The sequence below is a fragment of the Alligator sinensis genome, unplaced genomic scaffold (assembly GCF_000455745.1).
Source record: "Alligator sinensis unplaced genomic scaffold, ASM45574v1 scaffold279_1, whole genome shotgun sequence".
Taxonomy (NCBI): domain Eukaryota; kingdom Metazoa; phylum Chordata; order Crocodylia; family Alligatoridae; genus Alligator; species Alligator sinensis.
The window spans coordinates 584,527-596,995 of NW_005842434.1; the positions used below are offsets into that span (position 1 = coordinate 584,527).

A 12,469-nucleotide genomic window follows, 5' to 3' on the forward strand; every position below is an offset into this window, starting at 1 on the left:
ACTCTGACAAATGGAAGTTAAAATGGAATGTACTTTGGTATTCCTGCATTTTTACTTTGACGTAAGCAGATGGAGACTGGATAATTCTATTAGCTGTTTGTTGTAAACAGGTGGGGTATAGGTAGGGACCTACTTAATTAGCAGTTTTGTTGAAACCGTGAAATCCAGGCTTGTCCACAAAAATTGACATCAAATAAAAAAAACTGAATAAAAATAAAATGCTGGTTCCCCAGTGGGAGCCAGTGGTCCCCACTGCCAGGAAGAGAAGACGCCAGCTAGCAGGGCAGCATGAAGGGCAGCAGATGAGATGGCTGCTGCCCCCTCATGCCTCTTCCCCCCATCAGGACCTCTTTGCCAATCAGTACCAAGGACGGGCAACAGTCAACATGGCAGCTGCCTCCCTGTCCATCCGCCCCTGGCTGCCGCCTTCCCCCCCCCCGGGCACCTCTGTCAATCAGCAGAAAGCAGCAGGGCCACTGCAAAAAGACCATGGAATTAGAACTTTATGCCATGATCCACAAAAACTGGCAAGTCCCCATCCCCTCCCCCCCCCCACACACACATTGTAGGTAGATCCCTAGGTATACACCTGTCTAAAATACAATAAGCTTCCTCTATGTGAATTGCTACAGTACCAGAACAAAGCAAGGACTGGTACTATATGCTTTACATTACTAATTGGCTATAGTTTTTATGGTCCCAATCATAAACTAATTGAGTTGTGATGGACAAAAAGCTTTTATTTCCATCAGAGATAACCAGAGGCCCACACCTATGTGGCCTCCAAGCACAGCCAGGAATGCTGCCGTGATGCACCCACTGTGAAATATGACCCACTCCCTTCGTTTGCTAGATGCAAAAAGGGTGTTGGTGGGTACAGAATAGGGTTGCATAGGGTGACCTGAAGGGCTGTACCAGGGGTGTGCTGAGTAGGGTTGCAGGGGCAGCCTGAAGGGCAGCACATGGGCCAATCCTGACATGAGGGACAACAGAAGCAAGTTGCCTGGCAAGGGGTTAGAGAATGAGCTCTGCCCAGGGCAGGGGATAAAGTCAGTGCTTTTTAGAGTAGGGATTGTTCGAGTGACCCAAAGGTGCTGCCTGTGCATGGACCAGCATGAGAGTAGGTCAGCCTGATGGCCCAGGGGGTCACTCAGGAGAAGCAGGGTGGGTTGCAGGGTGGGTTCCACATTCATATTCTGGAAATGACAGTATAGATATCAAAAGGGCCCTTAAGGACTTTCAGTTTACCATTAAATATGACCAAACTGATCCCAAAGTGCCCACACATTTTATGATGTATGGAAATAAAACAAACAATAAATCCATCTGTGCACAAAAGCTGTCCAAATGGCTTCTTACATTTAACTGCTATAGACTGATGCATATTGATTCACCTCTGGAGATTAGGACACATTCATTTAGACCTAAATTAGATTTCAGAGCTTGCATTCACAATATCCTCATTAACAAACTGTTCAAGATTTACAACTGAAGTTGTATATAAAATGCTATTTTGCCTGACTCCCTGGCCTTGGTCTATAGATCTTTTGGAAAAGTAGTCCTGCAACTACTCTTCTGACGTTTTAGAGAGGAATTAGGATGCGGCTGTTACCAGGAATAAGGATTTATGTTGCCAATTTTCAAAGAAAGTAAAAAAAAAAAAAGGAAGACACCATTACTTACCACAGATCCATACTGACCCATGTATATACATGCACACCCTGCAGCAAACTTCTTTAAAGATATTCCTTGCATATTATGAAATTGGTGTAAAAAACTCAAATAGATTTGAGGATTTCTCCCTTTTATGTCCTTAGGTTCCTGTACCCATAAGAAAGTAGGTAGCCAACTGGCCTCAATGGATATTCATTTTCTAGAAACTTCCTAGAATCCACCAAAAGGTCACATTTCTCTAACAAGTGAAGACAAATTATTTGGGCAATGATCTTTAAAAAAAAAAAAAAAAAAAAAAGAAGGAAAAAAACCCCTACAATTACTACTATGGCCAGTAAGTATTCTTAAGCTGCATCTGGCAATGGTGGCATTTACTTTTATTCCTTTGTGTGAAAACTGAACTTGCACCATTCATTCAGCATCTCTCCACAAGTGAAAGAAGAGAGTTTCAGTAACTCTGCTGCTAGTTGTTAGTTCAAATCAGGTTGCCATGGAAGCAGATGCTGTATTGATAAAAATGGGTCAGCTGCTTTAAAATCACTGATTTAACACTTTGGAAACACTGGTTATTTTAATGCACTTAGTCTGATTTTGCTGTTACAATGTTGTTCCCATAGAAACAGTAGGGAGCAACAGAGTTCACAGGGATTTTTTTTTTTTAATTTTATTTTGCACACATGTATAGGGGCCTGGTACAGAATGCTTAAAAAGGCTTTGTGCAACTCTGATTTTAGTATTGAATACTGTCAAATATTATAGTGTAAACAAATTGTGTTCAATTTGAAGAGTATTTGTTATACTACTAAAATATAAGAATGATTGAATTTTCTGAAAAGGAAAAAAAAATCTCCCTGGGCTGTTTGGCTCTACGAGGTAAACATTTATCTGGGATGATTCAGACAAGTTGTGTCTTAAGCCAAGTCTTAATGATCCTTTGAAATCCCTTCCAACTCTATTTTTTTTAAATTCTGTAGAAATTATTTTTTTGAATCAACGGATTGGTATATCTATACAAAGCAGACATTTGGGATGCTTATTCTGTCCTAACTTTTGCTATTTAAGATGGTGATTTGTCTTTATCTGAATGGCTGTCCTCCCTTAGGAAGGAACCTTTCCCATCTCCTTTACTGTATTTGTTCTTTCTTTTCACATTCTTTATTCACCCAGTATCAACTTGAGATCTGTCCCTTTACATCATTCTGCTGATTTTGGGATGGGCACCTTTCCCTCAGCAACCTCTTGTTGCATATGGAATAACTCAATATCAACTTACCATTTCCTTTCAAATCTTTCTTCTTCATTTATTCATTCCTTCTGCTACAATCTAGCTCTACAGAACATTTTGATAAGATTATGTAAAAGATATATTAAAGTGGTGGTGCAAGAGATATCTGATCAAATGCAATGAGGCCCTGCCTCCTATTCTAAAAAAATGCATAAGCCATCAATTACATTTTGAGAGGCTAGTAGTGGTGCTCTCCTGAAGTGTACTCCAAAAATAAATGCCTACCTAGAAACTTAACTATCTACTTGATACTAACATGAGATTCCATTCACATCCAATTGTGCAGATTTTACAGTATGATCTCCCACTTGTGTACAGTGATCAACAATAATAGTTTTGTTGTTTACATTTAACCTGTCAACAATAGGCTTCACACTTAATGCTGTCAGTGATTTTAACAATGTCCAATGTCTGACTATACAGAATGTATGCGGATTCAACTATCAGCTAACCTCAAGATTTGAATCAACTGTAAGTTTTGTAAAGCTTAAATATGCCAACGTCTTTTTAAATGAAAACTCAGACTCATTCACACAAGATGGTAGCTACTACAAAAAAGAAAAAGAAAAAAAGAACATTATTCTGCCACTATCCAATTCAATCTATTCACAAAATCAACCTAAAAGTTTTGGCCATAAACAGGAAACCAATTTCCTAAAAACTATGTAACCAGAATAATTTTTTATTATTTATTTTTACCAATTTATTATTTTATTTTTACCAACTATGGTGGTAAAGTGAAATGAAAGGTTATTAGCTCCAAAAAGGCAGGAGAAGTAGAAGCACTAGTGAAGACTATTACTTGAATGACACTGGACACGGTATCTTTCTAGAATGTATGCTATATTAAAAAAAAAAAAAAAAGAGGGTTATGGAAATGATACTTTGTAAATATGTAAAGCAGCAGGACAACATCAAAAGATGAAACTACAATGATATACAATGCCAACAAACACTAGTTCTAATCCTGGAATTTCTACTTCCTGGTAAATGAAAGAAAAAGATCTACTGACAAGTGAAATACTAAAACTTTCACTGTTGTAAATGCCATTTACTATTAAATCCATGCAGATATTTAAAGCTTAAAACTTACCTCCACCAATACCACAATCAAAATGAGGTCCGTTTTTGACTCTGGGAAAATGGCATTTACTTGCGAAGACATTCCAATCAGTGCACAATTAGTAACCACAGATATTACACTCATGGTTTCAAAAGCCAACTGAAATAAAACAAAAATATATAACTTTCAAACAACATGTCTAGCTCCTGAGTCCCCTGACCTGAGACAAAACCTCTGCCCTTCCATCAGATTTTGAGCAAAGCTAAAAAAAAAGTACTATCCATTCTCTCTTAGACTTTGATTTCTGGCAAATAAAGAACTAAAGAGGTTCTGTCTAGAATCTATCAACATCTCATCTAAAATGAATAAACAGGGCCCATAAATCCTCTAAAATGGATAAGAGCCAAAATAAGGCTTATACCAATACAGGGTCCACCACTGGCATTCTGCAAGCTTGACCTTTGCCCTGCATATTTTGCTGGGGAAAGCACAAGGGTTATTTTTCATAATATGATAGAATTTAAGAGGTCTTGAAACTCATCCCACCAGTTAAATTTGTGAGACATGAAATTGTCTCCTAAAAAAAAAACCAGGATTAACTCCAATAGAAAAAAAGTAAACAGAATGATATCTCTAGTATCCTCAACTGACCCAGAATTTAAATTCACAACTTAATAAATATGACTACAGTAAGCCATTGGGCTGAATCGTCTATAGCAGGGGTAGGCAACTTTTTCTGGCTGCAGGCAGAAATGACTCACCTGGGGGTCAGATGTAGATGGGCAGGCACTAAGACCTAGCTACAGCCTGCCCTTGTCTCCATGATGGAGAGTGCCTAGAGCCAAAGCCCGCATGTTGTGGGCCAGATCCAACGGTTCTGAGGGCCACAAGACACAGGTTGCCAATCCCTGATGTACAGCACATTCCAAAAGGAAGATAACTTTCAAAGTAAACAATACCAAAGGACATTTTTAATTTAGAGTATTTCAGAGTTCAATAATACTAAAATGAATACTGTCAACGTTCTATGCCAAAATATTGACTTAAGGTTCATTACTAGATGGCAGAAAACTAATGTCAGCAACAATGGCAATGCAGAGTAAGATTTTAAATTGGCTCTGGATGCCAAATTTTGTTGGAACAATATGAGATATAGTTAAGCATGCATAATTGCATGCTTACACCTACAGAATTGGGCATTTGTATGCACACGCCAGCCAGGTGACTTACTGGTCATGTGTGAATATACAGGTACATGACTTGCATGGTATGGAGATGGGTGATGTAATTTATTTTCTGGTATAACCCACAGGTATTTTAATATATTCTATACATGCAAAAAGGATGAATCTTGCTCTGAGAAGCTCCTGGTCTGAAGAGCATACAGAAATAATGTGTACACAGATATAATTGCCTGCTATACAACACTTACCTTTGAAAATCTGACCCTGTAAATGATAAATCTCCCTGTGAGTAAAAAAGACTGACATTGAAATGTAATGACTGCTCTGATGAATCAGCAGAAGCAATGTTCACCTTGACAGCAAAGCACTGACTCTACTTGTCTGATACAATAATTCAAATGTCCTTTCCACAGAAGACTCTCCAGCTAATTCCTTATTCCTTTCACGCGCACAAAATAAATGACTGAACCCTAGAATCTATATTAATTTTTATCACAAAGTAAACATTTTTATCACATTTGCACTATTAGTTAAAATGAACCATATAAACGGAAAATAAAGAAAAAAAATCCACCTATTTGTTAGAACAGCTTCTTCCAGCCCAGTCTTGCCCCTTCCCGCCTCTAACACAAGTGAAACAAACGATATCAGCGAAAATGCAATTTTACTAGCATGATTTTATCTACTCTAGGTGCTTTGTTAGCAGAGCTATGTCATTCAGGATCACATCTCTGGTCAACATAGCTAAGCCAGCAAATGTCCATAGTATAGGCCTGGCTTAGAAAAATGAGAGGTGTTAAAATATTATTGCATTTTCATTTGTATATTTTATGGCTGTCCATCATCACCCCTCTACGTTATTTAACATTGCAGTGTTTCTCTTATACTTCTGCCCCACTGAATGTACATGTATACCCTATTTATCCAAATCTAAGCTGACTCTGAATTTAAGACGACCCCCCAATAATTAGATTCTATGCAAGAAAAATTTATAAATGTGTTCAAGGAAAGCGGTGGCAGGGGAGCAGGCAGTGAAGGGCCGGAGGGTAGAGAGGCAAGTGGCCTGACCCCTGCCCTGCCACTGCCTCCTCACCACCACCTCTGCCTCCTGCAGCCTTTATCCCCTGCCTGCCCCCTAGCCACAGGAGGCAGATGCAATGTGGGGGGAGGTAGGGGCATCAATTCCTAGTGTCATTCACACACCAATAAACAAACAGGTGAAAAACAGGTTACCTGCCAGACACCAATATTTGCTGTAGGTTCTGAAAATGGACGTTTGAAGATTTTGCACATTTTTAAGGCATCGGAATAAGTCTCTGTGATGTTGTTTAACACTGCAAACACAGCTGCTAATGGGTAAACACATGAGAAAAGGCTCACATAGCCAAACTGCAAGAACAACTCCAAGTAATCATCAAAGGTACCCTGGGAAAAGAGACAAAATAAGAACATTTTATCCATTTCTACACAGCATATGATGAAAAGCAGTATTAAAAACACATAAGCCAAATGCTTCCTAACCCCAAAACAGGAATTTTGGGGGATGTTCTGGAATTAGCAGCAGGAGAAAAAAATTAAAGTATTTACCATTCAAGTTATTATTTAGATTAACTCTGGTCTAATTTGGAGTTAATTATTCTAAATCTGCTTCTTTAGGGGTGCATTTGCTCTTTGATCTAACAAATTTTCTTCAATATTACTGATAGCTACATTTATTATTGATATAAAACATATGAACTAATCCTATAAACACTCTGAATCTTCTAAGTACCTCAGTTAAATTCTAATTAAAAGAGAACCAGCTAGTAAAAAGAGTTGTCACCATGATTTTAAACCAGCACAAAACCCTGAAGATAATCTGGTATAACAAGAAAAGCCCTAACAGTTTGGGAGATTATAGATTTATAAACGTAACTTCTTTATGGTTTTTGTGGGTTTAAGGTACTTCATTTCAAGATCAACAAGCAAAATTAGTAAGCCACAATGCATTTGAGGGGACAAAGGCTGAACCAGCAAAATAACAAGACAGAAGTAGCACTGGCAATTGAACAGAATATTGAAGAAATACAAGTGTTCTCACCACACAACATCTGTCCCTTAAACCAACACTTTACATGTTTAATCAATAATTTTATGATGACAAATTTTATTCTTAATAAATTGCTTTTAAAAAGAATTATTAAAAAATTACTATTTAAAAAGAAATCATGTAATCTGGGTCAAAAATATCATAAATGTTATGTGAAAAAATGTCTACTGAACAAAAGAACTGTCATGCTTGCTTCTTTCCCATGAAAAAGCATTAGCTGGATCCCAATTTAGTTATTTTTACTATGCAACACTTCCTCATGCTTAGAATGTTATATATGATAAGGGAAAATATAAATTTAGATGGCATTTTAAGTAAATGTAGCAAAGACATTAAAGAAAGAAAACCAATTCTGGTTCTGAATCAGTAGCATGGTTCTCTTTCTGCTGACAGTTTAGCTGTCAGCCTGGCTGGGCTCCCTAGCATCTAATGTATTTTTTCTAGGAAACACAAAGAGGCAGTAGAAGCCTACAGGCACAGAAATCAGCACATAAATATGAAAGGATGGCTGCCTTCAGCTGCATCCTTCAGTCAAGCTCACTGTTAACCCATATAGCTAATCAGATCCAGCTATGCTAATTTGTAGACTACATCCCAGGGGAGCTACCCAACCTTTAAATATACTGATTCATACCCATAGAAAAATTTTATATACACTCTGACTTTTAATTCATTCCTGTTTAAGGATACTTGCCAAGCGTCACTCAACTGGAGTGACAGTCGCATGTTTGTCCCTGCTGTCACTCTCACTCAAAGTGCTGCAGGCAGTATGCCAGGTTTCCCTTTCGCTCCCTACCCCCACCTTTACTGCAGGCTATTCCTGGTGCTGCTTCCCTCTCTGCTCCCTCTACTGATACCCTTGTCCTATTCTTATTGTCATTTCCAGTGTAGCACAGCCTCAGAAGAAAATATGGTCATCATTTCTTCTTCCTGTAGAGTACTCTAGTAGCATATCATACCCACCTCACCCCACCCCACCCCTCTCCCAGGAGGCAGCCAAAGTAGAAGGGGGACTCAACAAACAAGGTTTTCAAAGAAATTCAGGAAAGAAATAAACCCTGGGGTAAAGGGGGAACAGATTACTCCAGGAAGATACCAGTCAAAGAGGAGGGTGAAAAGAAATATCAAGAGAGAAAGAGAAATGTGGAAGATTAGGAATGTGACAGGGAATAAGAGAAAAAGAAACACTTTAAAGATAAACAGAAGAAAAAAGCATCTTGTAACAAATGCACTAGGAGTCAAGAGAATTTGGGTTCTATTTCAGCCTAGCCACCAACTTGCCATATTTCATAGACATTAAGGTTGGAAGAGACCTCGGAAAAATCGAGTCCAGCCCCTGTCCCAGTGCAAGGAAGTCAGCTATTTACTCAAATATAAGATGAAACTTTTTCATCTTACATTTGAATACAAAGAAACCACATTAAATACACTGCCTATCTTTAAACCACTGCTAAAAGCATTATGTGCTCAGTAATACAAACCAGTTAACAAGTTGATTAAATGCAGCCAACACTGAGCAAGACTATAAAACACACAGCCCATAGGAGGCAAATATGTTGATGGGAACCTACCACATTTTTTTTTGCAAAAATATTTGTTTCTACATACCTAAACAACTATATACAACTGTACCTCTAACAACCTGTCACGTGACTGCTGTGGTTCACTTGACAGCAATAATGCACTTTAACAGTTAAACTATTTTAGTCCTGTTACAAAGTTCACGCTGCGCACGCACCCATCACCATTCCCTTGAAAACATTAGTTTAATCAAAGACTCCCTCAGTTCCATCCTCCCTCATCCCATTTGTCCAGTGCTTTCACGCATCATCATATTCATTGTCGTCCTCACCATTATCCTCCTCCTTGTTCTCTTTGGAGGGCTTGCCTCTGAAAAGTCTATGCCAGACCCCTCTCTTCCGTATGAGGTCCACCATCCCTTTCCCATCATCCTCTTCTGTCTTCCTGCAGTACCAGAACATTTCACTCAATCCCATTTTAATACAGTCCTCAACTGTGGGGTCTGAGTGCCTGTTTCTGACCAGGTTCCTGGCCTTCCACAGGACATACCTGAAGCACAAAATGAACAGGTCGAAACGGGCTGCTGGGGCCCCTTGCTGTTTGGTCAAGTGCCCGTAGAGAACCACTTCTCTGGTCAGGGTTCTGAATCCCATTGCCACCAGGAGGGGTGCACATACTTTCTTCATATGCATATGGGCAGTCCCAGAAGAGGTGGTCAATCATTTCCAGCTACTACCAGCAGGACTGCCTTGGGCAGTTAAATGCACCTCTCTGCCCTGTGTTGTTTTTCCATGCACACACAGGGAGTGCCCAGTGGGCTGCCTGCCAGTTCAAGTCTCTGTGTTCTTTCTGCAGGTCCTTGTGGAAAATAATAACTTTTTTTTTTTTTTTAATATTTATATACACACATACACACACAGTATCCCACATAAGCTTTCCTTGACACACCTTAAAACGCATTTAAAAAACCCACGCACCCATTACAACAGATGCACCCCTTGCATCCATGTGCCCATGGATGAAACTAAATGAGCCCTTTCAGTCTTCCAAAATGCTGAAGAGAGACAAAATGAGGCCTCTACAGCACAGAAAGATTACTGTAAGCAGGCTGCTACAAGCCACCTTTGAAACAATGGGAGAAAAATTTGACCTTCTAAATATTTACTCCCCATCCAACAAAGAAAAACCAGGTGTGCTTTCCTAGAGAACATGGCTGTGGCAATGCCCAATATCTGGCCAGTGGTGATCACAGAAGATGTAAACTGTATCGGAGGAAGACAGAATAAGCAGAAACCAAAAGACAGGCCTGGACAAATCCTCCATGCTGTTGAAGCAGCTTGCCTGTGACCAAAGCCTGCTGGGTGCAGGCAAGGAGCCCAAAGGCCCAGGGAAAACTTTACCCTGGTGGACCTCATGGGGCAGATGAGGTTGTGCATAGACTCCGTCTTCCTCTGCGAGGAGTGGACAGTAGCGAAAGCTGAATCCACACCGGTCTGCTTCTTAGACCACTGTCTCCTAACAGGGATGGCAGAGATGGGGGAGAGAGACTGCAGTCCAAGAGGGGCAGAGGTGTGTAAGCACCTCTGGATGACCAAAAAAAAAAAGAAAAAAAAAAAATCAGTGGGAATTCAGACAGTGCTATGCAGGGTGGAAGACCCTCAGAGCTGGGTACTGGAGCCACACAGTTTTGGGCCAATGTTAAGGCAGGCCAGTGTTGGCCTTTTTCCAACAGCCCAAAATAGGCCTGTGCGAATAGGGAAGTATTAGATTCAGATTCGGCCTATTCGGAGGACAGTGACTTGATTTGGAGATTCAGATCATTGTCCCACATCTATTTGGCTGAATCAGCTTTGGAAGATTCAGCTCTGACTCGGAGAGATTCGGTGATTCAGCCATAGACCGTAATGGGGAAATCACTGAAATATCTATAACTTTGTCATTTTTTGGCAGATTTAGATAAAAACAGCAGGGATGGTAGCTCCTTCTGAGGGCATGAAGCCTGCCAAGTATCAAGGAGATAGGTGCAGGGGTTTCTGGGAAACTGCACCTCAAGGTGCTGACAAGTAAAACTCATGACATGTGACTGTGTGTGTTAAGGGCACAGCAGGATGAAAACAGCAGGTATGGTAGCCTGTAACAGGGGGCTTTCCCACTGCTCAGGCAGAAGTAGCTTACAAAAGGAACAGAAAGGCTGAAGACGGAGGCTTATGTGTTGTTTCTCTGTCCCTCCCCCAGAGCACCGTGATTGGAAAGGGACTCAGAGAAAGATCAGAGTCACTGGCCAGCTACAGATGTTAGTCTTTCCCCCTCTTCTCAGTTTGTTCCCCTGAAAGACTGCCTTCCAAATCTCCGAAGCTTCTCCGAATTGATTCAGAGGTTTTTTCTGGTCTCCCGATTCCATTCGGATTTGGTGATTTGGTCTCTGAATCAGGCTGAATCTTCTCCGAATTGAACTGGCGACCGAAGCTTTGCACATCCCTACGCAGCAGAAGGTGAACCTGGCTCCAGAGAAGACACCACGAGCACCTAAACTGTAAGCTGCAGAGCCTACAAAGCCAAGCAGCTTGGGGTTGGGACATGAGAGGGGCCAGGCAAAAGATGAAAGCTCAGATCGGGGTATGATACTGGCCCCTTGGGGTGCAGGAAAAGGAGGAATGGTCTGCTCGATTCAGGAGGTTAAAGAAAGCCAAAAGGGAGGCCATGACCAGCTTAGTAGACAGAGTGGGAGTGGATGCATCAATCAAATGAAGGGATGCTGGAGACAGCAGCAGCCTTCTACCAAAAGCTGTACATGGCATGCTCAGAGGACCCAGAGGCCATGCAGGCCTACCTGAAAGAGCTCGCCCAGGTCCTCAGCAGGGATGAAGGCCAAAAGCTGGTGAAGGTGTGGACACTAGAAGAAATCACCAAGACACTCCACAGCTTTAAGAATGGTCAAACTCCTGGGGCAGACAGCCTGTCCAAGGAGTACTATGTCATCTTCTGGGACAAAGTAGGTCCAGACCTGCTGGATGTGTATAGGGAGCAGCTGAAGGAGGATCACCTAGGGGCCAAGATGGATCAGAACCTCATAACCCTTCTTTATGAGAAGGGGGCAAGGGAGAATTTGAAAAACCAGAGACCTATAACGCTCCCAAACTTGGACGGCCAAAGTCTTGGCTGAGTGTTTTAAGTCTATTATTGGCACCGTAATCCATGAAGACCCGTTGTATATGGTGCTAGAGCAACAGATCCACAGGATCCTGCTGCAACTCAGGACATGGTGTGGTACCAACGCGAGAGAGGCCTGAACACTGCCATGCTGAACCTAGACTTGGAGAAGGTCTTTGACCAAGTGATCCACTGGCTCCTGTTCAACACTGAAGAAGATGGGGGTCCCACCAACCATCATCACCTGGATAGAGTCACTGTACACCAATGTGATCAACAGGGTGCTGGTGAATGGGTTTCTAACTGCCTTGATCACAATGGAGTCAGGCATCCAGCAAGGCAGCCCGCTCTCCTCAATCCTGTTCACCGCATGATAGCTGCTGGGCTAGTGGTTCTCAGGCAAGATCCCAGGGTCAGCTGAATGATGATCCCCATGGGAAAGGAGGCAGAGACAAGGGTCCTAGTCTACATGGATGACCTCAATGTCCTGTGCAGTGATAAGT

The 12,469-nt window shown here is 41.2% G+C and overlaps 1 protein-coding gene across 8 annotated transcripts in view; it reads right to left on the reverse strand.

The window, feature by feature from the left end:
* The window catches only part of ANO10 (anoctamin 10), a 246,716-nt gene that overhangs the window by 185,996 nt on the left and 48,251 nt on the right, over positions 1 to 12,469 (reverse strand). For all 8 annotated transcript variants that reach the window (XM_006030275.3, XM_006030276.3, XM_006030274.3 and 5 more), the window contains 2 exons: positions 6,440 to 6,631; positions 4,053 to 4,181 (listed from right to left, as the gene is read on the reverse strand). In XM_006030275.3, the coding sequence (XP_006030337.1) occupies positions 4,053 to 4,181; positions 6,440 to 6,631 (321 nt within the window). The remainder of the gene's footprint in view (positions 1 to 4,052; positions 4,182 to 6,439; positions 6,632 to 12,469) is intronic.